General features: G+C 40.0%; 1 protein-coding gene across 1 annotated transcript in view; it reads right to left on the reverse strand.

The window, feature by feature from the left end:
- Positions 1-27,169, reverse strand: part of CFAP46 (cilia and flagella associated protein 46) — a 90,405-nt gene that overhangs the window by 53,281 nt on the left and 9,955 nt on the right. The window contains 15 exon segments of the mRNA XM_087702663.1: positions 1,596-1,727; positions 3,573-3,751; positions 4,384-4,491; positions 6,536-6,685; positions 6,880-7,099; positions 8,893-9,105; positions 11,052-11,191; positions 13,136-13,281; positions 15,861-15,991; positions 17,240-17,363; positions 19,771-19,891; positions 20,673-20,901; positions 21,962-22,152; positions 22,485-22,583; positions 23,978-24,077. Of these exon segments, the coding sequence (XP_087558789.1) occupies positions 1,596-1,727; positions 3,573-3,751; positions 4,384-4,491; positions 6,536-6,685; positions 6,880-7,099; positions 8,893-9,105; positions 11,052-11,191; positions 13,136-13,281; positions 15,861-15,991; positions 17,240-17,363; positions 19,771-19,891; positions 20,673-20,901; positions 21,962-22,152; positions 22,485-22,583; positions 23,978-24,077 (2,283 nt within the window).

Raw genomic sequence — 27,169 nt, forward strand, 5'->3', positions numbered from 1 at the left:
CTATCTATCTATCTACCTATCATCTATCTATCTATCTATCTATCTATCTATCTATCTATCTATCTATCTATCTATCATCTATCTATCGATCTATCATCTATCTATCATCTATCTATCTATCTATCTATCTATCTATCTATCTATCTATCTATCTATCTATCTATCTATCTATCTATCTATCTATCTATCTATCTACCTACCTACCTACCTACCTACCTACCTACCTACCTACCTACCTCATCTATCTATCTATCTATCTATCTATCTATCTATCTATCTATCTATCTATCTATCATCTATCTATCTATCTATCTATCTATCTATCTATCTATCTATCTATCTATCTACCTCATCTATCTATCTAGAAAAATCATATAACAGAGATAATTTTTAGCAATTTAATCATTCCTGAGATTTTTTCTTCTAAAATAATTTTCTACTGACTCATTAAAAAACTCCCAAGAATATATATACAGACCCCACAGATCCTGGACATTAATTATTTGAACTCCTACCCTCAAAACGACACTATGCGCACCAGCACTGCACACCAGAATAACTAGACACAAGAACATTTTTTTCCAAAAGCCATCACTCTGCTAAACAAATAATTCCCTTAACACTGTCAAATTATTTACTAAGTCAGCATTACTATTACTATTCTTCTTCTCATGGTTCCTATCACCCATCTCCTCCCACTTGGTCTCAATCCAACCCACCTCACACGGTTGTTGTTGTGGGGGGGGGGGAAGAAGAAATGGAAGAATTATGTAGAATTTTGGAAACTTTGCATAGACTAAGTCAATTACTTTTTAATATCCTTTATTGAAAATGCATTTTTTAAAAACTATGTCCTCTTGCCAAGTAGCTACTAAACTTTATCTATGTCACATGTCCTAAATACATTTTTAGATTTAATTTTTAATATTTTAATATTTAATCTTTTGACTGGTTTTATACTTTATCAAAAGTTAAAAGTTATCAAAGGTCACAAGATGAAATTTGATCTCTGAAATTTATCCCTGCTGTATGTGAAAATTTTAGTTTCCTTAAAATTAACATATTGTGGAAATGTTTATTATTACCTGTCTAAAAAATAAAACCTCGAACTATTTCACAAAGCTGCTGATCTCTCCTTTTTAAAAAAATATTTGTTTTCCATAGTCAATTAAATATCCAGAAATAGACATTAAATGATGCCAAACTACATCTGACCTTTAGTCTCATTTTATGGCGCTCTGGCTTTAATTTTTAAAAAATTCAATATAAGCTCTTTCCTGCAACTTGTTAAGTTTCTGAGAGACAGAAAGAAAAATTAAGGGAAAAAAAAATAAGAATAAAGGTTTCACTCCTGAAATAGTTTGGTACAACTTATATTACTTCATTGTTAATGGTTAAATTCTTTATGAGCGGCACCTGTACAATATCACCCAATGTTAATGAAGATTCTGATTTTATTAGTTTATTTCTGTCCTTTCAGTACACAGCCGCTATTTGCCTGGGATTTATACATTTGCCGGCGTTCATATTCAGATTTTATTAAAATAAATAAAGATGTTCCAAATAAAAAAAAATAAAAAAGTCTCACAACATACCTTGCACTTTCAACAAAGGACTTTGACGCCGTAACTCGCAAATGTTTTTTGCCCGCCAGGTTTTCCATGATACTCTTCCCTTGAGTACAAAAAGCAATACTCAGCATTTCTTGTCTGGCACTGTAATCATTTCTACATAAAGAAGTCAAAAGCAAACTTTAGACTAATAGACTCAGTTTTCAAGATCCTGCCGGAACAGAGCAGGAAACAGACAATTGAAACTTTCCATCCCCCCACTTGGGAGGGATAAACGGGGAGAATTTTTATGTATTTATCAGAAGTAAAAGGCACTTCTCATTTTATCAGCTAATGTCGTCATGTGCATCGCTTTGTCTAATTCCTTGTACAAAGAACCTCAGAACTACAGAGAGTCTCCACATACAACGCTTTGTTAAGTGACCGTTCGTAGTTGCAAAGGTGCTGAAAAAAGTGAGTTACGACTGTTTTTCTCGTTTATGCACTTTGAAAGAAGCATGGAGAAACTGTGGCAGGTTCAGAGGACAGCTAAAGGAGTCTGAAGAAGCTTCAGCAAGTTTGGAGGATAATTAAAGGATGATAAGGAATCTTTTACAGCCTATGAAGAATAGTTAAAGAAGATCAGCATAGTTAGCTTGCAAAGAGGAATTCTTTTAAAAAGCAGATAAATGTGTATCTGTTCTCTGTTGAAACAAACACAAAACTGGATAAGAACCAACAGGCTGAAAACATGAATTTGAACGTCAAATATATCAATATATTCAATATATTAAACGATGGAACAGTAACAATGACAGATTCCTTCTTGGTGAAGATTTCTAGGCTCTAGATGGCCAGTTGTCAGGAATGGTTTACTGGATTCTTGCCCTGAGCAGAAAGGCAGACTTGATGATTTATATAGTCTCTTCTAACTCAGACTTTTAATCTGAATCTCGCTTTCCTGTTAAGATATCGCCAGTGCAAAGTTAAACAACTATATACCATGTGGCAAAAATCTGCTTTTAGCATTATCGTACATCAATACAGTGGTATAATAATCGTATCCATTAGAGGTCAGCATTGCTCCATTGAATTCTTTTCTTTAAAAGATGCCTGAAACTAGTTTCCCTCCAATTACTGCTATTTTAATGGAAAGATTTATGATGTATTAAGATGATAGAATAAAAAACCCTCTTGGGTCAAAGGTGGATTTTAAAAGTTATAGAAATCTGGAGACGCTTTCCATCTAAAAATTTAATTGAACGCTTCAAAGCATTTCACACAAAATAATATTAAAGAGCAAAATACCAAAATAACACTGTGGAGTTCAGAGAAAAGAACGGTTGCTGTTGGTAGGAGGCGGATTCCAACTAATAGTAAGGTGCCTGATAATAATGGGACATAAGATATCAGAGCTTGTTTCTGCATCTGGCGCCATTCTTTCCTCCTTTCTTACCTCTGGTTAGGCAAACTAGGAGGGCCATTCGGGCATCTACAATCCTACCTGGATCTCTAAAAGAAGCCTGAATTCACATCACCTGAACGTAGTGGCAAAATGATTGAGCTGAACATCACAATCCCTTCTTCTTTCGGAAAGGAGACATTTTTAAGAGAGGGGATAAGAAGACAAAGATTCTGTTGTGCCAATTGCTCCATTCCCCTCAAACCATGTGAAAAATGGTCCCATTCTTTCCAGTTAGATCCCACCCCCCCTTTCAGGAGCTTGGCTTAAAGGACAATCACCATAAACATGGTAGGGAAGGCAAACCAGATTACTCGAGTCCTTAAACAAATTCTGGTCGTGATTCCTTGAAACCTAACGGCCTTAATACAAGGCAGTGCTGGTGGTGTTTAATTTTAAAATAAAATAGGGATCATTGGGAAGGTTTTTTTGAGGGGTGGACGGAAACCTTATGCTAAATGTTCAGCTTTTTAAATATATATCTGTACCTCCCTCTAGCCAAGAATTATGCAAGTTTTTTAAAAAATAAATCAGTATTTAAAGGTGACTTGTCTACTTACATTCCTTTTTTCTTTGGATCTGTGTTAAATGGCACTTGGCCCAATTCCATAATCGTCTGAGCACAAGTTAACACCAGTTCATGGTCATGGAGGTTATGTGCAAAATGCATGAGTCTGGTCAGTGTCTGAAGCTCTACAAGCGAGTCTGACCAACTGCACTCCAGAGACATTTTCACCAACTAAAAGTAAGCGGATAAAATATATGCTCATGAATTGATAACATTAATATTTAGCACATCCGGTCTACAATGTTTCAGAATAAAGATTTCAGTGGTGGGTTGCAGGCGGTATGGTGCTCCGGAGGGCCCGCCCGCCCATTGTCCTTGTCTTTAAACTCTTAGGCGCTTCCGCGCACAGTGCGTACAGCACCTGCGCGATGCTCCGCCAAGCAGATGGAGCATCGCGGAGGGTCGCAGAGGTGCCACTGGAGGGTAGGACGCATGCGCACACTGCACGCATTCATCTGGAGGATGCCGGGCCCCATTGCAACCGTACCGGTTGCAAGGAGATCCGGAACCCACCACTGAAGGATTTGTACCCTCTTGTAAATAATGGCTATGGGGGAAAATGGTATTGATACAGTAAGTGTATCTGCATTGCAGATCATTAGTAATCCCATATAGGTGTGGGGTATAATATACAATAAACCAAATAAATTTAGGAGATGAGCCAAGTAAGTAGTACTTGGAATATATCTCCTTTGAATTTTATTCCAGTTTTTAAAAGGAGAAAATGTTTTCATATTTTTTTTAAAAAAAATCTGTATTGGTGGGGGAGAGAAATATGTATGTATGTATATATATATATGTACCTGAGACACATTGGGAAGTAAAAAGTCCATAAGGCTCAAACCATTGCACGAATACATTTCCAGGCCAATAAAAACCTTCGTCATGGGGCTTGTCCCATCATCATTACTCTGCATAGAAAGAATAACTAATTCAACAGATAACAAGGCATCATATTAAATAGATACAAATATACATTTTCTTTCTAGAAATCTGCAGGTTAACGGCACTCAGCTTCAATCTAGCTTCTCTAACATGTTTCATAGAACAATCTATCTTGCAACTCAATTCCAATTTAAAATGAGAGGGCCCAAATGAAGATTAACAAATACATCTTCCCGTTGTGAGAACTTAGGTCTCAGGTTCTGAAAAAAGTAATCCTCGTGTTATAGGAATGGGCAATATTTTTGTGCTTTTCTAAAATTAATTTTGGCACCTGAGTCATGGAAAGTATGGTACTAATATAATAGAAAGATTTTTGGGGGGTGTTTTTGGCAATTTGGGTGACATGTTAAGATTAAGCAGGGTTTAAGGTATGCTATTTTTTACCAAAAAGTAAGTTAATTGGTGCTATAAGGCTCACATTGGGAAAAAGTTGAGATAATCCTGGTTGGAATCCTCAAGTTCACTGACGTTCATGTTTAGCAGGGAATATATGTCTATGTGCGTCCTGACCATCTAGCAGTTTGAAAACATGCGAATGGAAGTAGATTAATAGGCACCACTTTGGTGGGAAGGAAACAGTGTTTCTGTGCACCTTTGGCATATAGCCACGCTGGCTACATGGCCATAGAAAATGTCTTCAGACAACGCTGGCCCCTTTGGCCAAGAAACAGGCCTGAGCACTGTGTGCCCTAGAGTTGGAAGCAGCTGGACAGGGAAACGTTGACCTTTTTCAATACTGTATGTGTGAAAGAAGGAGAATGGGACAACTTGCCACAGCCAACTTGCTGCGGCCAATTCTCCACAGCCAAATCCTTATGGCCAACTTGTCATGGCTAACTCACTGTGGGACAATTTAACAATTCTATTAATTGTTTAAAATAAATAAAGATTATTTTGATTTCTGCCATTCACCTTCGCTATGTCCCTTCTTTTGCATCCTTTCTTTAATGATTTTATCCCACCATTTCTTTGATATTAGTGTAACTCTTCTCCTGCAGGGAGTTGGCCATGGCAAGTTGGCTGTGAGTTGGTCGTAGCGAGTTGGCCATGGGGAATTGTCATACACCCGCTGAAAATAGAGCCATGCCCAAGGTCTATGATCTGATCTGACCCCCCTCCGTCCGGTGATTAACGCCGACACAGGCTTAGTAGTTTGCCACTTTCAACCTGTTGGCTAGAAGCCCAAAACACGACTCACAGGCAAGAACTTGGCAGCAACCCAGACTCCAAGAGACAATGCAGACAAGAGCTTCTCCAGATTGTTACAAACGGTTGTGTCCTGCAAAAGAACTCATCCCAAAATCTCTTCTTATATACTCTCTTGGGAGGAGCCAAGCCACAACCACCTCATTATCTCTTATGAGTCTATCTCTGTAACTGCTGCCTCCGTTTCTCTGCCCGACGTTGCCTGGCGTCGGGGACAAACTCCCTTTGATCTTCTCCTCTGCTCCATGCCTCAGGCGCCTCCTGGTGGCCAACCAGCCTCTCTGGTCCCTGCTCTGAGTCTGAACCCTGCCCAGGGTCCTCCACATCTTCCATAGCTGACTCATAGGGTTCCTCGCTATCGGAGTCCATCGGCAGCTCCAACGGCTCCTGCTGGGCCACAACAACTATCTATCTATATAAAATGAAATTTCCAGACGGGAGTTCTGTTTTTCAAAGTGGTTCTCCCCGGTGTCAGAAGGACAAGCAATATGAAGACTGCAAGCAGCGTTCGATCTCCGAAATCCCCTTTCTGGCACCCACCTTGTCAAAAAATATCTGTCATAGATTCCTTCGGGTTCTGGTGAGAAAGCATGGTGTATGCACTCATACTGGGCTTAAGGTAATTTGTAATTCAAACAACCCCCCCCACCCCCCAAGCAAAAAGGAAAGAAAACTAGGAAATTAGGGTGAGGGGGAAAAAATACTGCCTCTGTCTACTCTGCGTCACCATCTACCAGCTCCTCTGCTGTGACTCTCAGCCATCCAAAGGCGGCCTTTTTACGCCGTGACGGAAAGAACTGGTACCTCCTCCTCCGATCCATGCAGCTTCCCAATCTGTTGCTGAAGTAACTGTTTGGCCTTCACCCAAGTTGCAATGACTTGTTGACGCAGAGCAATAGGCACAGGCTCATCCGGGGCGCTTCCATTAGGCAAACGCATAGCAAATTCACAGACCTAGAAGAAATTGTTTTATAAATGCTATCATAAAAAAATAAAAAATAAAGCAGAAGCATATTAACAAATTTTGGGGAGCATGAGATGGAGAAGTGAAGATCTGTTTTACTGATAAAAAGTGCTTCCGTCAAATAAGATTTTTAATCATGAATAAGTTGCTGTTATACAGAAAACCCCTATGATAAGGAATATACCTCTACGGCTGCTTTAATATCGTGGAGTCCAGCTGGATCCACAGGTAGAATTAGAGCAGTGAGAGATTTATCATGTCCTTTTAAGGCAGTCTTTTTACGTTTGGCGGGCCCTTCCTCGTTCAGTTTCTTTTCATCCGTTTTGGAAAGCCTTTTGGGAATCCAAGGAAGAATCAGCCCTCTTGCCAGAGCGTTGCACAAGGTTGCTAAAACAGTGCAATTCCTGCACAAAAGAAAACAGAAGGAAGAGAGAGGGTTTAAAGTTAGTATCCTAAACCAAGTCAAGATACGCATTCATTGATACCAAACATGTAACAGATTTGTTAACAGTAAGTATTTATTTTGTTCAGGCAGATCCATCCTCAGAATAGAAGTCTCCGAATACTATTTGTACAGCCTTCAATTCCATAATTAGTATTTCTGTTTCCAGCTACTGTATTCCATCGTGTTCCAGCCCCATCATGTATGCTGGAGAGACGTAATATGCTGCCCATAGATACAAAAAGAAAAAAAGAAAAAAAGAAAGAGTATAGACAATTTTCCAATAAAAAAATAGTATATTACAGCTAGAAACAATTGTGGAGGAGATTGTTTGGCTTATTATTCCTTCTTTCAGAGCACTTCATCAAGAGTGAAAGAGGAAAAAACACCCATAGAAAATGCTTTAACCAAAAAGTAAGGAAAAAGGAAAAAGAAAAATAGTATGGTATATCATGATAACAATACAATCAGTTATCACCTTTGGGATATAAGTTGAGCAATAAATAAGCAAACTGTAGCCCTAAAGAAAGAATGGAGCAAACACTAAATCCAATTCATTTTGTAGCCAATAATAATCTCAATTCTCAGCACTGCTGAAGAGGGAGAGCGGGCTATGATAAAATATCCAGCAGCCACCTTTTATTGATATCAAATAAAATCTATTTACTGGCGTAAGTCACTTAAGCATTTGGATCCAGAGACACGTACAACAATTCAACTTTTTAACAGCAATTAAAGAGCAGTAACATTTTGGTTGAAATGCAAAGTATTTTCCTCCTTTTGAGTGATTAATTAGAGCCTGGAAAATAATTTGGGGATTGAAAAAACACCTTTCTTTTCCAGACTTAAAGAGTTCGGAAATAGAAAGACATTAGACGTATCCAATATTTTAAAACACTGTCCATAAATAAAATAGTGAATTAAAAATGCTTGGACTTCATCTTCAGTCTGAACTCTGGCTGTCAAACTCAAAGCCTGTGGGGCCGCATCCGGCCAACAGGAGGCTTAGATCTGGCCCACGGGACCGCCTTGGAAATAGCGAAGGATTTGGATCTGGCCTGCGGTGCCTGTGCTCGTGACCCTCCCAGCTCCGTTTTCACTGACCGAGGGCTGTAGAAGGCCATTGTGGCCAAAAATGGAGCCCAGGCCCCGTTTTCACTGGCAGAGGATCCCCCCCCCCAGGCCCACCCTGGCCCCACCCACCCCAGCCATGCCAATTCGGCCCCCAAGGTCAAAGACAACCCTGATGAGGCCCTCGATGAAATTAAGCTTGATAGCCCTGCTGGAGATGAATTTGCTCATATAGATAGCAAAATGGTGAGTGATTTATGCCCAAACACCCAGTTTGCTTTAACTGGGATATAGCATTATTTTAATGGTATGCTATGTAACATAATGAAAATGATTCTCCTCAGTCATCTTGAGCTGAGAGCAAAGTATATAAACTCAAGCTTTTTAATTTGTTAAACAGATGGAAGCAAGGAAAAGAATTACTAGAATCTGACTAGTTAAGTATCTACATTGTGCAGAAACTCCCAGTGTATCTCATCAGCCAGCAATAACAACAAGTGGCATTATTCAAATGGAGAACTATAAAGGCTTCCCTTAGTAAAAAAAAAGGATTCATCTGTTAACATCATTGTTACCTATCTAAAATCAACAATATTCTTACAACAAAAGGACATTAAAGGATATACCTTCTTTTTATGAACCTTAAAAACATCAAACACCCAACTAAACCCTCATAGAACTTACCCAAAATTCCCAATATTCTTAACAGCATTGAAAAGAATCTGAAAGGGTTCAACAAGTTCTCTCTGCCTTTTTGAAATAATCAGATGCTTATTGTGATTTAAGACATACACCACGGTGTTATGTACAATCCAGGCTTCATTTAACTCCTCTCCAATTCTGACAGCTCGTAGAAAGTTCTCCATAGCATATTGAGATAAGCGGTTTATCCAGTTGCTTAAGAAGTAGAAATGTAAATTATTAAATTGCCAAAAAGAAAAGCAAAAGAAACAGAAGACAATTCATTGCATATACTGTATGGTCAGGGAAATATCTGAAACATAATTATTTTTTCAATCTATGAAACGTAACTATTTTCAAATAATATATTATCATAAAATTCTTCTATAGAGCCATGGTGGCGCAGTGGTTAGAATGCAGTACTGCAGGCTACTTCTGCTGACTGCCTGCTGACTGCAGTTTGGCAGTTCGAATCTCACCAGGCTCAAGGTTGACTATCCTTCCATCCTTCCGAGGCTGGTAAATTGAGGACCCAGATTGTGGGGGGCAATAGCTGACTCTGTAAACCGCTTAGAGAGGGCTGTAAAGTACTGTGAAGCAGTATATAAGTCTAAGTGCTATTGCTATTGCTAAAGACTAGCCATCTGTTGCCACGGATGTCTTTTGGAGACCTTAAAAATGTAATATTACGTTCTCCTACATTTACATACAATATAAATTTGCATACATGCATACATAATTACCCCCCCTTTCATATATTATTAATAATTATGATTTAAAAAATCATTTCCCCTTGACACCTGGCTTCTATCATGCAAATAAAGAGGTCAGTCAATAACATTTTGATTACTGTAGATCTAATAGTGCAAAACTTTTATTGATATGACATTCTCAGAAGTTTGAAGGAGAGGAAGCAAGAAATTATTGGTTTTTAGTTGCAAGGCCAAAGTTTTAGGGCAGGTTGATGTTGTAGAAGTTATTAAAGATGGGGTTGTTACAGAAAACCTCACACAATTTATCATTTTATTATAGCGTATTTAGCTTCTTATTTTTATTGTTTGTGTATTCATGTTTGGGTGACCCTTATAAAGTTATTTTTATGGAAGTCTGTACAATCAATGTTTTTATATTACCCGTAAACTGCAAAAGTCTTTATAGTGGTGCTATAGTATTGTTAAAATAAATTCACTCCTTATTGTTCTAAGGTTCTTTTATAGTGAAATCTTATAAAATTTACTTTGAGAGTAATCTCATAATGGATCATAGGACTTCAACTTCCAGGCACCCGGGGGGAGGGGGAAGGGGAGACTAAGGGGGAGACTGTGGGGTTTCCAGCTTGGGGGGAGGGAGTTGGAATGGAGGATCTCCAAGGTCTGTATGTCTGTAACTCACTGCAACAGGCGTAAGTGTGAAAAATAGTTATGTCAATTTTTTCAGTGCCATTGTAACTTTGAACAGTCATTGAATGAACCGTTGTAAGTCAAGGACTACCTGCACAAAATATATAGATTTTGAAAGAAATACATACTTGTTCAAAATTCAAAATACTAATTACAAGATAGTCCTTAACTTATGACTGCAACTGACCCAAAATTTATGCTGCTAAATGAAACATCCGTTAAGAGAGCTTTGCCCTGTTTTATGACTTTTCTTGCCATAGTGGTTAAGTGATTCATTGCAGTGGTTAAGTGAGTGACCTGGTTGTTAAGTGAATCTGGTTTCCCATTGACTTTACTTGTCAGAAGGTGACTATATGACCTTAGGACAGAGGTCTTCAAACTTGGCAGCTTTAAGACTTCAGCTCCCAGAATTCTCTAGTCGGCTGGAGAATTCTGGGAGTTGAAGTCCCCCAGTCTTAAAGATGCCAAGTTTGGGGACCCCTGCCCTAGGGGACATACCGGTAGCAATTGTTATAAATATGAACCAATTGCCAAGCATCCAAATTTTAATGACATGACCCTGGGGACGCTGCAACAGTCATATGAAAAACGGTCATAAGTTCCTTTCTTCAGTGCCATTTTAATTTTGACCAGTCAACTAAACAAACTGTTATAAATGGAAAACTACCTGTATATGTAAAACTGAGGGTAACTTTAACGGATTAATTCTTTGAAAGCATTAAAAAAACAAAAACAAAGCAGATAACAGTACTTCAAAACAACCTGTATACGTTCCAATCGGATTCTTTTCCACTTCGTGTTGAATGTTGAGAGTTTCCTGAAACGTGTGTATTTGCCTCTACGGGGAGGACAGGATAATCATTGAGCTGGACGCCTTCTGTTCTTAGTAACTGAATTGTAGCCTAAATACAGACACCGGGAGGGAAAAAACAACTATCAAGGAACTAATATAAAAAAGATCAACACTGCATAAAAGTTCTTAGTGATAGACATATACTATTTGTAATCTTATGTTTTCTAATTATGCACAGGTGCCATAACAAAGCTAAAGCCAGATGTTTACTTCTCATTCCATTGCTATTACTGGTAGGGGGGAAAAGCTTCTGTGATTAATTTTAACTTAGCTCCCAGCAGCATTCATCCTGATCCTGGAGGTTCAGGGTTTATTTTCTTTCAATTGGTGAATATTTCAGGATCCGAATCCATCACTTTATCCCAAACGCTTGCGTTTCAACAAATCTGTTCTTTATATTCACAAATCACAGGGAACCAAATTGGTTGAAAAACATAAATGAAAGTTTTTTTTTAAACAGGGCTATTTATTATTAATCTGTTATATTTAATGAAGCCTTAATTTCAGCTGTATCATCCAATGCATTATGTATGAATAGTTCAAATGCTTGGGGGGGGGGGGGAATTCTCAGTTATATAAAAGCTCTTATGCAGACTGCATAGCAATGGAACTTGCATTCTACAGATATTGGGATGTAACTCCGGTTTGGACTAGTGGTTAAGGCACAGGACTAGAAAGAAAGAGGCCATGAGTTCAAGCCTCACCATGGCCATGAAAGCCAGCTAGCCTTGCCCCAGTCACTCTCTCAGTCCAACTCACCTCCCAGGGTTGTTGTGAAGGAAATAGGAGGAGGAAGGTGCGTTTGGATATATTGGCTGCCTTGACTTCTTTGTAAAAAATAATAAGGGCAGAATAAAAATAAACGAATAAACTCCCCACATTGTCTGTTGTTGGTCACACTGAATGGGACTTCTAAGAGTTGGTATAGCAAAATATGGATCCTGATGCTTCTGTTTTTTACACTGGAAAAGATTTTCCCTTGTATGCATAACACGTAAAATTTTATGATGATATTAATCTTTCAATTTTCCTATGGCCCAAAACAGTCAGTTTGAAAAACATGATACCCATGAAACAATAGTTAGGAGAAATTTAAAAAACCCAACTGGTATCATTTCTTTATTTCAAAACTACATGCACGGAGGAGACGAACATTATAAGCATACTTAATTTTACTATTGGCCAGAGTTTGCCAGAGGTCCTTCCCCCATAAAAAGCAGCCATATGGAAACAAGCGAGAGCAGCAGGGGGGGGGGTCAAACGTGAAGGCCGCATCAGGGTTTGACCTCAGGGGCCAGGATGGGCGTGGCCAGCTTCACATCACTCATGGTGGGGGCATCTGTGGTGGAGCACTGTCAGCGAAAATAGGCTCCTGATCTGTTTTCGGCCACGACGGCCTCCTGCAGCCCTCTACCAGTGGAAACAGAGCTTGTTTTCCCTGGCAGATGGCTGCAGGCCACTGTGGCCAAAAATGGGGCCTGGGAGAACTGTGCGAGGCCCTCCCGAGTTCCGTTTTTTCCTGGCAGAGGCACCGTGGGCTCAGTGGTGGGTTCCGGATCCCGTCGCAACTGATACGCCGGGTGTCCACCACGTGCTCGTGTGCTGCACATGCATGCGCACCACCACCCTGCGATGCTCGAGCTGCTCGAGCATCACGCAGGTGCCGTACGCTGCGTGCGCATGTGCAAATGGCCCAGTTGGGTCAAGTAAGGAAGGTGGGCTGGTGGGCGGGCCCTCCGCAGCACTGTACCGGAACCTGGTGCTCCCAGCAAGCAACAGTACACTCGTACCAGGACGTACTGGCCGTAACCCACCACTGCGTGAGCTGATCCTTCACTGTTTCCAGAGTGGCCCCATGGAGCCTGTGGGCCGGCTCCAGCTCCAGGGCCGGCCCGCGTTTGACATCCCTGAGCTAGAGTAATGAATATCAGTATCCTGTAAAAAATGCACAAAATGATTTTAAAACTATCTCATAGTTGCCTAATTTACTAACCTCTGCATTGATACATCTTACTTCTGCTAAGGTTCTAAGTAGATCCCTTTCTAAAGAAAATACTTTAGTGGGCACCGGTGACTCTCTTAATGCGTTTCCTTCAGGCTCCTCAGCTGTTGTATTTACGCTGCCTTTCTTCTTCACCACTAAAAGACACACAAAATGCATTCGTTTAAAACTTTTCGCGTGGTCACTTAGTGAAGCAATTTAAAAGTTCTTTGTGAAAGATTGGCTAACTTAGAATTTGAAAAAAGCTGCTTGGTTAGGGGTAATATGCTATACAGTAGTCCTTGACTTACAACAGTTTATTTGAAGCTACAACGGGACTGAAAAAAGTGACTTAGGATCATTTTTCACACTTATGACCGTTGCAGCATCACCATGTCCACGTGACCAGTACCAAGGCAATTCGATTTCCTTTTGTGACCTTCTGACAAACAAAGTCAATGGGGAACCCAGAGTCACATTATAAGCATGTTACTAACTTAATAACTGCAGGAAAACTCACTTAACAAATGTCTCACTTAGCAACAGAAATGTAGGTTCAATTGTGGTCATAAGTGGAGGACTACCTGCATTGCAACATTTTGTTCCGATCAATGTAAATATGCTAAGAGGGCAAAAGCAAATTCAACAACAACAATTAGATGAGCACAGAGAGTGTCCTATATTGTGTCTCTTGCTGCAATCTAATTTCCATGTGGAATTTTGTAGCCCAGTTCTATTCTAAGGCCATCTAAGTTGCTGACATCGAAACTAAACTATTAATCTTCAGCATCCCATTGACTAAAAGGAGACGCACCTTTAGCAGTGGCACTGAAAATTTCATCTTCCCGTGTGGCAAGAACTAATGACTGTAACTAATAGCATTAAACCAACATTTTCAAGTGATGGTTTTTAAAAATAGCCAGGGCAAGTCTAGAAAGTGAATAACTTCACAAAAATGAAAAAATAATCCCAGCTCTTTTTGTGTTTTATTCCTGCTTAGATCTTAATGAACCTTAACATAAACTTCTGCCAGGACGATTAGATAAGGGCACCTGAACTCTTCCTGATAGTGAGGAAACCTGAGAATAGAATAGAATGGAATTCTTTATTGGCAAAGTGTGATCGGACACCCAAGGAATTTGTCTTTGGTGCAGATGCTCTCAGTGTACATAAAAGAAAAGATGCATTCGTCATGAATCATAAGGTACAACGCTTAATGATAGTCAGAGGGTACAAATAATCAATCAGGAAACAATCAATATCAATATCAATCGTAAGGATACAAGCACCAAAGTTGGACAGCCATACAGTCCTAAGTGGGAGGAGATGGGTGATAGGAACGATGAGAAGACTAATAGGAATAGTAACGCAGCTTCAGTGAACAGTTTGACAGTGGTGAGTTTTTAGAAATAAAGTCTTAAGAAGCGTCCACATATTTGAAACAGAGAGGGAAACACCAAACATACTTTTGTTGCTTTGATTGCAAACTACAGCCAGCCCTTGATTTACGATCACAATTGTTTAACAACATTTCTGTTGTTAAGTGAGACATTTTTTAAGTGAGTTTTGCTCCATTTTACAACCATTCTTATCACAGTGGCTAAATAAATCACCGGAGTTGTTAAGTTAGTAAGATAGTTGTTAAGAAAACAGGCTTCCCAATTGACTTGGTTTGTCAGAAGGTTGCAAAAAGTGGATCCTATGACCTTGGGACACTGCAGCCATCATAAATATGAGTCAGTTGTGAAGCGGCTGAATTTTGATCATGTGACCATGGAGATGCTGCAATGTCATAAGTGTGAAAAGTGGACATAAGTCACTTTTTTCAGCCCCGTTGTAACTTTGAAGAGTCACTAAATGAAGTGTTGTAAGTCGAGGACTACCTATATCTCCTAGAGGTTTCACCCTTTGATGTGATAGGGGAGCGCCGTATCCCCAATAACCCTGAGTTTGATGCTAGTAGAAGAAGAGGTCTCGTTTCGGTCATCGAGTCCTGCTAAGCCTGAAAGAGGAGGGGAGGTGAACCTCAAAGTAATTCACAACAGGAATAAAGGCAAGTGTAGCGCCAGAGACAGGAGGGAAACTAACTCACTCAGGAAAAGGAACCCTAAAATACACAAGATGAAGGCTCTGCTAAACCACTTCTGTATTGGTGCCAGAAAAACATGGCCGAAATATTTATCTAAATATTTATCTAAATATTTATCTAAATATTTAGATAAATATTTAGATAAACGTAGATGCCACTTGATGATGCAGGCACTGTGGTAACTTTCTAAGTGAATGGGATAATGTTCATCCCCCAAATCGGAATCTGTATGCCATATGATGATATTGGTGACACAGACAACCACTAATTGTTTGTCTATTTCACAGGTAACACTAATTCAGGAATTAGAATTTAGGTCTCCAACCATATCTGATGCAGTTTTCTTCTGTCTAAACCTGTATAACCTCACACTTGGAAGATAATCCAGGAATGTTTTAGAAGTCTAAATCCTCTGTCTCTACTCGGCCAAAGACTGAGTTGAACTGGGGAGGAACCAGTCAGAGGAGGCCTGTCCAAAAAAAGATGACTCAGTCTCCAGGGAGAGAGGCAGAGAGTTACTACCCATTCCCGGAGAATCTTCCCCGCCACTATAGAGAAGAAAAGGTTCCATCCAAGCGCCTACAAAGAAAAAGAGATTATTTGCCTTGATTATGACCTTGTATATTACATACAAATACCAAGACTTACATCTTTTGCGTTTCGATAGCTTTATTGCTTGATTATCATCATACAGGAGACAGAACCTACAGGCAGCCCGACAAACGTCCCACACGCTTTGCTTCCGTGCTGTTTTGGCTATTTCTGACCACAGGCGGATTCTGGAGCAAAGATTTAAAATAAAAATTCAGTTTTTTAAAGAGGATAATGAATGTAAACATACAAACTCTTAAATACTGTGTTGAATTCCCCTCCACCCCCAATCCCTTCACCATGGAGGGCCAGAGGAGGCATAAGGGGGTAATAAGGGGGACAAATATACTTCTATAAGTTTCTGCTTTGCCTTCATGTTTTGCATTTGTGTGTCTGTGTGCACGGGAAACCATGGGGGGTGGGCTGTGTTTATTACTCTCTCACATACTTCCCTCATCTGAAGAAAGGAAAGAAGCTTAGATCTGTATAGTCAGACGTTGATCTGAGGCTCTGTGTAACTGCATCTGCCATAGGGAAACATTGGGGAATGTTTTATCTGCCTCTCCACCTTGTGCTACCCCACTGAGCCCCCCCCCCCTCTGCCCCGGGTATGGTAACAGTTCTACAGACGTTTATTCAAATAGGCCCTTGGAAAGCATCTCTGTTGCACAGGTCCGGATTCCAAGCTCACTACAGCAAGGGGGGAGCCAAATCTAATGGGCACACATGAAGTCCAAGGAAGTAGTCCGGGAGTCGACCAGGCCAGGATACGAGGCACAGGGACACCAAGCACAGAAATGGACACATTGGTCCAGCGACACAAAAGTCCTCAGGGAGGGGCTAGCTGTGTCATGCCTATCTTCTCTCCGCTCTATGTGTCCTTGGATCAGGAAGAGCTGTGGACTCCACCTCCTCCTCATTGCTAATGGGTGGCAGGGGTTCCCGCTCCTAGCTCGGAGCCTTCTGGCCAACTTGCTACCACAGTGGCTCACCTGCCTCAGCCTGTCACTCGTCCAACTGACCCAGCCGAGGCTGCTCCATCAGGCTAGCATTCTCTGAGCCCCAATCCTGACCAATACTCCGCTCCACATTTTCCTCCTCACCCTCCTCCTCTGAACTCGCATTTGTGGGCGGATCCATAACCCAGCGGGATCCAGTATTGAGCTTTCTTTTGTTGACTTCTCCCCATACAGCAGATTTGGTCCCATTTCTGTTCCTTTCTAGTACCTCTCCTCAGCATTCCAAGTCCATTTCTTTCCAACATTACAACTTTCCAAAACATCAAAATATCAGGAACAATACCTATTGGCACTCTAGTGATTTTTAAGCTGGGAGAAATTGTGGACACCAGGGTGTATTTTTATCAGGATAAAATAGTTTTTAAGAAACAAAACAAAATGGCTTATTTTTGAATATTTGTCTACAACCATAATTACCTTTCTTTTTCGTTTTCATGTCCTAGTCTCTTCAAATGTCCATCTACTTTCTCTACATTTTTAGCGTGGTGCTCTGCTTTCGCACAGAGATAGCTAATTTGATCTTTATGTTTACTTGGGGGAACTAAATAGGAAGGAAGAAAATTTAATATTGTTTGGAATAGATTCATGCTACTACACTTATTTCACAACAATTACTTGAGATGTTGGACAAGGATTGGTAAATAAAAGTTATACAGAAACTACAGTAGAGTACAGGGAGTCCTTTAAAAAGTGACATGGCATTTTTTCACACACACTGCAACACCTCTATGGTCATGTAATCAAAATTCAGATGTGTGGCAACTGACTCATATTTATGACAATGGCAATGTCCTGGGGTCATGTGATCATCTTTTGTGACAAGCAAAGTTAATGGGGGAAGCCGGATTCCCTTTATAAGCACGTTAATAAGTTAATAATTGCAGTGATTCGCCTAACACCTGCGGCAAGAAAGATTGTAAAATGGGGCAAAGCTCACTTAACAACTGTCTCACTTAGCAGCAGAAGTTTTGAGCTCAGTTGTGGTTGTAAGTCAAGAACTACCTGTAGCAGCTGTTGGAAATATCAGTGTTACATGTTTATTCCTACATTCCATAAATGGTAGATACACCGTGAGGGGGGTGTTAGACAACTCCATGCCCAGGGGCTCAGCTGGATCAATGCCAAAGTAGAGATCATGGTTTTTGCAGACAGGTTGCCAAGAGTCCCAGCAAGGCTTCTCAGTGCGAGAGTTCAGAAGCGGAGAAGCTCCCTTCCGGTTCACCGACAAAACCGCGAAGCCCTTTTCCGCGCCAACATAACCGCGGAGGGCAAATCCGCACCTTCCGAAGAGCTCAGCACCCTAACCCTAACCCTAACCTAACCCTAAACCTAACCCTAAACCTAACCCTAACCTAACCCTAAACCTAACCCTTACCTTAATTTAAATCATCTTTCTGTCGCCACGCTGTTTTAAAGCGCCCTTCTGTCGCCGCGCTGTTGTCGCCGCGGTGATGACGTCACGGTGATGATGTCGCTGTTTTAGCGATGCGGTTTTATCGGCGTGCTTTGGTCGTGCGCGCTTTTGTCGGGTCACGCTCCCTTCCAATGTTCATAGTCTCTTTGAAATCTGGCTTTGAATTCTGTCTGCTAAAATCACAATCTCTACTACTGATCTCCCTAACCCTGGAAAACCCCAACTAAAAATACGTATAATGAACCTGGTCTGCCGTTCCCCCCCAAATCCTTATATTATAGATATTCCTTAACCTCTTTTAAAAAAAATCAAATATAAGCAAAGGTTTTTGGAATACTAAGCTATTAGTAATGGAATATTACATTACAGTATGTTCCCTTTTACTTTTTTGCTTCACTTCAACAGTTTGGAAAATGGGAGATATTCGAAGGTGGGGAAACACAAGAACAACATAATAACTAGGCCATCAGATAGATATGCGCTTCGTTTTCCCTTAAACCATTTGCCCAAGGAGACTGAAGTGACAGGAACTGATTTTGACCATTTCCCTACTGTCATTCTCTGAGAATAAGTCTTAAACTTTCTTGACTTTTAGAAAGCACTTAAAACCTGGCTGCCTGCCCAGGGATGAGAGCTGAAAAGTTAGTGAGGCCCAAGTGGTTTGTGGTAACAAAAATGCCATTTTTTTTTGTTTACATTAGGCAGCTAAGTTTTTACAGTTATTTATATTGCTTTAATTCCTCGATTTTGTACACTGCCCAGAGTTGGTAAGAGTGTCAGTCATATAAATAAAATCAAATAAGTAACTAATAAACAATTCAAAGGACAAGATGTTTTTGTAACCGCAAAACACTGAAAAGTTGACATAAATATACGTACACAAAACATGGATGTATTTAGGAAGTCAAGCAATCCTCTGCTAAATGGTGCAAATATCTAAAGCAGCATCTTTTCAACTCTTCCAAATCTACATTTTTACCAGCTTTCTTTAATTAAAACTCATCTCTAATTTATACAGAGAGTCTACAAAATGTTTGCAGAAAAGCTGTGGATTCCTTATGGCTTGAGGGAACAGTTTTCCTGCAGCACTGAACCACCATAAACAATTTATATGGAATATTTTGAAAATAATTTTTGCCCGTAAGGATCTTAAATCAAGTCTCAAATTAAGTTCATGACTGTGAAGGAAAAAAGAACACCTCGTGAAAATGTGATTTAGATGTTTACTTTTAACTACAACTGGTCTGTTCAGTGGTAAAATAGCTCCACCAGAAATGAAGATCAGAGGCAGGAAAATGGTTCCTGTTCTCATAATTATCACGTTGTGCTGTTCAAGTTTGGATGTGAGAAGCTGCTATGGATTATTATGGGAAGGAGAGGTCACTATTAACGGAGCTTCCTCAAAAATTAACCACCTGGCATGGAAGTGATTTAATTTTTTTCCCATTGCAACAAGGGATCATTGAATCCAAACCTGTCAGCCGAAGGGGGAATGAAATATCTTAGTTTTGCCAACACTGAAAACTCAAATTACCTTTAGCCTCGTTTTCACTATCAAGAACAACCTGAAAAGCCTCCGGCGCTAGCGCAAAGCCAGCATTCACCAACAGGGAGCGTTTTTTCCTCACACTGTCATTTGCCGTTCCTTTTTTAGCCTAGAGGGAAAAAGGACGAATTATATTGGTAAAAATTCAAGAAAATATGATGATGAATGAAGAAGGCTCATTCCGTTCAGGACCCCCCCACCCCAATTAGCTAAGTCCCCTCCAGGATACAATATTTCCCCCCTTCATCTTTTTTTCTTTCCACATGACAAGAAGCTTTGATCTTTTGCTTCCACATGTCACCGTTGGCTCTGGGCAAGCAACAAAATTAGGAGGAAGCAACCACTTCTCTGCCCTCTTTTCCTCACATGGCATTTCTGTGGCAAACAAGAGGAAGAAAGGCGCCACGTATTGGTTCCCCAACAATATATGTCTATTGACCCCAACCCTTTCTCTCTTTATCATACTGGTTACAATGTGTGAGAGCTGGAGGGGGAGCACTCCAACACCTCGAAACTTTTCAAGACATTTGCAGCCCCCCTTTTTCCAATCGTACTGATGCTCTAGTAACAAGGGGGGCAAGGATAGTTGATGCGCAAAATATACATTGCAACGCTTATTGCAAAGCCTCTCAACTATCAAACGACAACCCGGCCTTCACATGGTGCCCCCTGTTCCCACCAATCGGGCTCTGTCGACCCTTGGGACTGGCGTCCCCTTGGGTATATCCAGCCGAAACAGCTTCCATGGATCACCGTATCCATTCACCGAAAACAGTGGCGTCAAATTTCCATGGAAGTCGCCTATACCCACGATGGGTGAAGAGGCGTCAAGTACAAGTACAAAAGTCTAGTAACAACACATCCTGCTCTAATATGTCCAGTATATATACCTGTTCAATCATCAAACTTGCTTGGTCTTCCAGGCGCTCCAAAGACTTATACAGCATGGTATTTAAGCTAAGCCGATGGAAAGCCATTTTCAGATATTCGTGGTACTGTCCGTTGTTATCAAGTTTGATGGCCTTCTCCAGGTGTTCCATTGCGGTCTCTACTCTGTCCGATTTTTCTTCAATACGAGCAATTTCCATATGAACTTGACAACGCAATAAAATCAACATGCTAGGAAATAACCGTAACTATTTTCAATTACACGCATTAAGATATTCTGTAAAAAAATTTTCTCCTTATGCAATTCATATTTATTACAATTAGATTTACTATTACGACACACAACAATGTGAAATCACAGCTACCAGTTCACTAGCTGGTGTTGGCTTATATAGTAATTGCTTTTTAAGAATAGGGATTCACAGGTTTTCAAGGATCCACCTACATTGTTTAACCCAGTGGTTCCCAAAGTGAACGGTACCACCCCCTGGAGGGCAGTGGGATGACTTAGGGGGGCGCTAAGAGGCAAGGGGGGTGGCAGAGGAGTGCTGCAGGTGCCCTCTCGCAGGGCGCAATTCTGTGTGGGAACCACTGGTTTAACCTATACTATAAATGTCATTTAAAGGAGAATTAGGCTAGTCTCAGACAGGCTAATTATAGGAAAGATGATCAGGCAGTGGGATCCTTGCCATTCAAAACATACCTAAATGAAACTAATTACTTGGATCATTTCAACTGGGATTTTATTCTTTTGGTCAATCTGATATATTATTTTTTGGCTACCTACTTCAATTGCTCTGAACCTACTCTGAGAAAAGGATGGGGAAAATGAGGCTCTGCTACTTGCCCTGGACTTCTCAGGGGCTTTAAGTACTACCAACCAATGAATGATCTTTGGGCATTGGTCCTACCTGTTTGATCAAATCCAGAGAGTGGTGCTGAGGAACTCCAGGTACCTATTCTGCCACCTGATAATATCTTACAGCAGGGGTCCCCAACCTCTGGTCCGTGGACCAGCACTGGGTGATGGCATGCCAGCAAACAAGAGAAACCCCATCTGTAGGATGCAGGCAACATGCAAACCACAGACCCTTTCTCATCCATGGGAAAACCCCTCTCCATGGAATCAGTCCCTGGGGCCCAAAAGAAAGGCTGCTTTCTTACAGGTTTCCATCCTATCTGTCCTACATTTAAGACTTATATGAAACTGCTGGAGAAATGAATCTATGAATGGATGAATACATCTATTAAGCTGAAAGAAATCATGCTATCTAAAACAAGAGCAATTTACCTGTCAATCTTCTCTAGCACTTCAGCAATTGCTAACAGGGGTTTTCGTATGTGATGCTGCAAATTGTGTTGCAACAGAGGTAAGCAGATATTCCACTGGGTAGTACATACGGCCTGAATAATATTAGGATCTCTCAGCCGAATTGCACGGTTCAAAATTAAATCAAGTTTCTGTATAGCATTTAACTGAACCTGTAGGGACAAAATTCAGTTTGCAATATTAGGGAAACAACGCTTTAATGAACCTAATCTGAAAGCCCCCTCGGAACTGGGATACCCCACGGACTGATCTGTTAATACTATTCAATTTTTCCCCCCACTTTTATAGTTGGTGCCTTTTTATTGGTAGCCACATCTTGCAAGCACAATTTATGATCTGCACACAGATCCCCGAATTAAGAGATCATGCTCATGCCTTCTAACCTGATTCCTTTATTGTCAAGAGACAGACACTGAAATTATAAACCTAAAGCGGAGGGTGTGTCTATCCTTACAAAATAGTATTAATCCAGGAATAAACATACCTCAACAACACTTTTAGCATAAGTTTCAATTTTAGGCCCAAGTTTTTGGACTTCGAAGTCACATTCCAAGCAATCTAATTCAATTTCTCTTCCTCGATCCTATTAAGATGAGCATAATTAAAGGACACACAAATAATCAGGAGCAATCTTTGCTTCTTACAAAAAATTAATTAAAATGTTCAGATTTTCTCTTTGTAGATACCGTATAGGCCTAAGTAACATATATAACATTGAGCCATAATGTGCTTTGGTTGTGGTTTTGGAGTTTGGGTTCTTTCTGTGTGTGTGTGTGTGTAGTATATCATGATATGTGAAATATTTATTTATTTATTTGACTTGTATGACTACCCATCTGGTGAAACATAATTTTGGATGGCTCACTACAATAATAAAATCAAAATCAAGAAGTCTCTGATTGATCCTGGGGTTGATGAGTTTCCCTCCCCTCTCGACTTGTATGGCTGTATGACTTTTGTGTATTTTAATTATGTGTATTGTGTCTGTGTCCCCTTTTCCCCTTTGGAGTTGTTCGCCGCCCTGAGTCCCTCCCGGAGAAGGGCGGCATACAGATAAACTAAACCTAAACCTGATCCAACAATCCACACAGTGATGATTTCTTTCCCAGCGAAGTATAACTAAAATGCATCGATTTAAGGGTTATTTTATGATGAGATATCCTTAGGCCATCCATCATCATGGGAAATTCTATGGAAGTCCATTAAAGGCTAATGGCCGTTTCCAGCCAGCCACTCTTTCTCTGCCTTAGGAAAAAAGCAAGGAAGGGCAGGCCAGTTCTGAAAATGTTGCCCCCCCAAAATGAATGTACTTACCCAAGGAAAACCTTCCAAATATTTCATTACTTGAAAATGTACCACTTTATTTATAATGTGATTATTAACAAATATAATATTGAATCAGTTCCCAAGCACCGGCACAAGGCTAACCATGTTTATTAGAGAATGCGCATCCTTCAAAAGAGGACTCTGCAGGTGGTCATCTGAGGCCCTTTTTAAACACTTGAGTAAAAATGGCAGATTTAATTATTTTAAGATTTATCCAAAATCTTCACATGCACCTCACTCTTTAAAAAGATTTGCATATCCCAATAATTTTTTAAAAAAATCTTATTCACCCAGCTGAAAATAGCATACACAGCCAGACAAGCTATAATATAATTTCCTATTATTATGGACATATGTAATTTAATTTCTTTGTGTTTTCGATAATACATTCCTCAACACTCTATTTCTAATTATTATTTTAAAAGAGGAACTATGCTTCTAGGGGAAAATGTGTCTCCTGGGATTTGATCGTTGTTATGTTTTATCTAAGTAATTTTGGAAAGATTTTTTTTTTAATTGTTTATTTTGCTTATATGGCACCTTCCTGTCAAAAATACATTTATATACAAGTGAAAAACAACAACAGCAATCCTTTGCGTTGAGGATGCTTCATGGCAATATAATTCAAGGTAGGATTTTTTTAATACTCACGTGAATTTTATAATTCTTCAACTCTTTTAAACATAACATTGCAATACTTATACAATTTAATCTCAAGGAAAGTCGTGCCAGTTCTAGCAGCAAAGAAATTCTGCAAAAGTAAAAAACAGAAACAAAAAAACAGAATCGGGATACAACTAGCAAGTAACAGAGACTTTTACCTAGTAAAGACCAACAATTGATCACTCAGAAGATATTTCGACTGAGTTACGAACAGAAAAATAGGAGAGTGGCTGCAAATCTAGTATCCCAGATGGGGATTTTTTGTAAGATAGAAGTACCAGGAACATTAATATAAAAAAAAATCTTTTTTAAAAAAATTCAGTTAGAAAGTTGGAACAATCATCTATCTACCTGTCTGCTTCTCTTGCTAAATAGCTTGCCGAGCTTTTACAGCAAAACTGAGAGAATGGGGAAGAAAGAAATCTTCTTCTCCCATTATAATAGTTTTCAATAAATAGTTCTGTGTTTCAAGCTGGCAACTACAATCTTGTTATAAGTAACTGGATTAAACAGTTACTTATACAGTTATGTATAACCCTCCACACAGAGAAGGATTAGCTGCCCTGATATGGGACATCACTAGGGGGGGGGGGGGCAGGGGGATAAAGTCTTAGTTCTTCCATCAAGCTTTCCCTAATATTTATGGCGTGAAACGGTTCCACCACAAAAGCGCGTAGGACAAAATCGCGCTCGACAAAAGCGCGCTGTGACGTCATCACAGCGCGACGAAAAAGATCGAAAAAATGTAAAAATAAAGCTAAAACCTTCCCCTAACCCCCCCAAACCTAACCCTAAACCTAACCCTAACCCTAACTCTTAACCTAACCCTAAACCTAACCCTAAACCTAACCGTTAAAGTAACGAAAAACGTAACGCTAACCCTTATCCTAACCCTAACGCTAACGCTAACGCTCTAAAGCTAACCCTAACCCTTAACCTAACCCTAACCCTAACCCTAACCCTAACCCTTACCTTTATGTGAATCGGCTTGCTTTAATTTAATTTTTATTAATTTTTATTTGAATTTTTTGATCTTTTTCGTCGCGCTGTGATGACGTCAAAGGCGCGATTTTGTCGATCGCGCTTTTGCCGTCCGCGCTTTTGACGGGTCACGGCGTGAAACAGCATATGTATTTGTATTCCTCTCTATGGTGCTCATTTGAAAGAGGCAAATCTCCTTCAATCATGAACGTCAGAATGTTTGGAAGATTGTGTTAGGAAAGGGAGTAAATCAGAACCATAACAAAGGGTTGATTTATGCGATAAATATACAGAGAATCATCATTTATTCTATTAGGAAGTCATTTGGAACCAGAGAGATAAATAGTTCACACTGAGAACAGAAGGCATTAAATTTACTTGGGTTCCCATGTTTTTAGGCAGGGAAGAGACTATTCAACACAGGATGGTACTTGTGTGCAGCTGAACCAACAGTGGTGGCCAGGTCAGTCCGAGTCCTACTTGGAGAGGCTTTCCTGTAATAACTGATTCTGTCCCATGTGCTGGGCTACTTTGTCCATCATTTAAGGTTGCTGGTTCATCTGAATGGACACTTAGTTTTGATATTGGAGTGAAGCACTAGACAGCAATTTTGAGAATCGGTGAAAGACCCAGACAGCCAGTAGGCATTGGGGGAATCCTTAGTGTACGGGTCAGCGTTTCTCACCCTCAGCAACTCTAAGATGTGACGTTCGTGCTTTTTCAAGAGGCAACTGGACTTTCTGGTCTTTCTTTGAAGACATTTCTCATCCAAGAAGCTTCTTCAGCTCTGACTGGACGGTGGGAATGGAAAGGTTTATACTCCTTGCAGACAGCTGGTCATTTCCATACTTTCAGGGAGTCGTTAAGGCGACCTGGCCGTTTATCTGGGTGGTGCAAATGGGTGTGGAGCCTTCTTGGAACTGCTGAAAGGACTGTGTTGTAGACTGGAGATAGATGATGTTGTATCCCTCCGCCTCTGTTGACAAAGGGCTGTTCAATTTTGACATAGATGTCTTCTTTGACGCCTCTTTCCAACCAGCGGTTCTCTCTGTCCAAAATGTGGACTTTGCTGTCTTCAAAACCTTTGTCTTTTAAATGCAGATGGATTGCCGAATCTAGTATTTATGGGTTTATTCTCCTATGTTGTGTCATGAGTTTATGAAGTGGTTGTTTTGTTTCCCCAATGTACTGAAGGAGCTTCTTGGATGAAAAGCTAAATGTCTTTTTAAAGAAACCCCAGAAAGTCCAGTTGCTTCTTGAAAAAGCACCTTTGGGACAACTGTGACCTGGATGACTGAGAATCTCCATAGACATTTAAGACATGTGGAATTCAACTCCCAGAATTCTCCAGCCAGAATTCGGCAGTGGGTGGGCGGGTTTGAAGTCCACACATTTTAAAGTTAGGGTGAGAAACACTGACTTAGGTAATGACTCTTTTCCTGCAGTAGTTGAAGCAGGAAGAGGCAATTAAATTGCCAGTCACTTTTTATCAAGACTCGATAGTGAAGACCTTTTGACTTTACATGGTTAAACTCATTTCCTGGACTACAACCTTGACAGAAATCTCACAGACATCTAGATAAGAGTCTCTACGGCAGAGATAAATGAATCCTAATCAAACAGCTAATAGCCCACTGCCAGGGCTAAAGGTGAAAGTATCTTACACCCACAGTTGTTCAAATTGTAATTTCCCTCCACTTTCTCATGAACGAATGGAACTTTTGCACAGTTCTTGGTGTTGAAGAGTTGTTTATTTTTTAAAAAAATGCATGGCTGCCCATCTTAAAAACAACTCTGGGTGGTTCACAATAAAACTAGGAAGTATAAAACAATCATAAAACAGTAAAACAAAGAAAAACAAAAATCCTGCACTGGGAAGCAAAAACATTCAACCGTACAACGAAGCATAAATCTTGAATTAAAAAATAAATAAAACAGTTCCATGAACTCAAATAAATGCTTTAGAACACCAAAAACACATACCAAAAATGTACACATTCAAAACAATGTAAGCTATATATACTATAAACCTGCAAATACACATTTCATATTTAAAAAGGCAAAAAACAGAAGTCGCGACCTTAGTACAGGTTCCCAACAAGAAGAAAAATAAAACAAGTACAGCAATAAAATAGAGAGAGAGAGAGAGAGTCACAGAAAAAATTTTCATTGCTGTTAGGAAGTTTGGAATATCATACA

Source organism: Thamnophis sirtalis, unplaced genomic scaffold (assembly GCF_051295495.1).
Source record: "Thamnophis sirtalis isolate CommonGarterSnake01/CBP01778 unplaced genomic scaffold, rThaSir2_p1.2 scaffold_15, whole genome shotgun sequence".
NCBI lineage: Eukaryota > Metazoa > Chordata > Lepidosauria > Squamata > Natricidae > Thamnophis > Thamnophis sirtalis.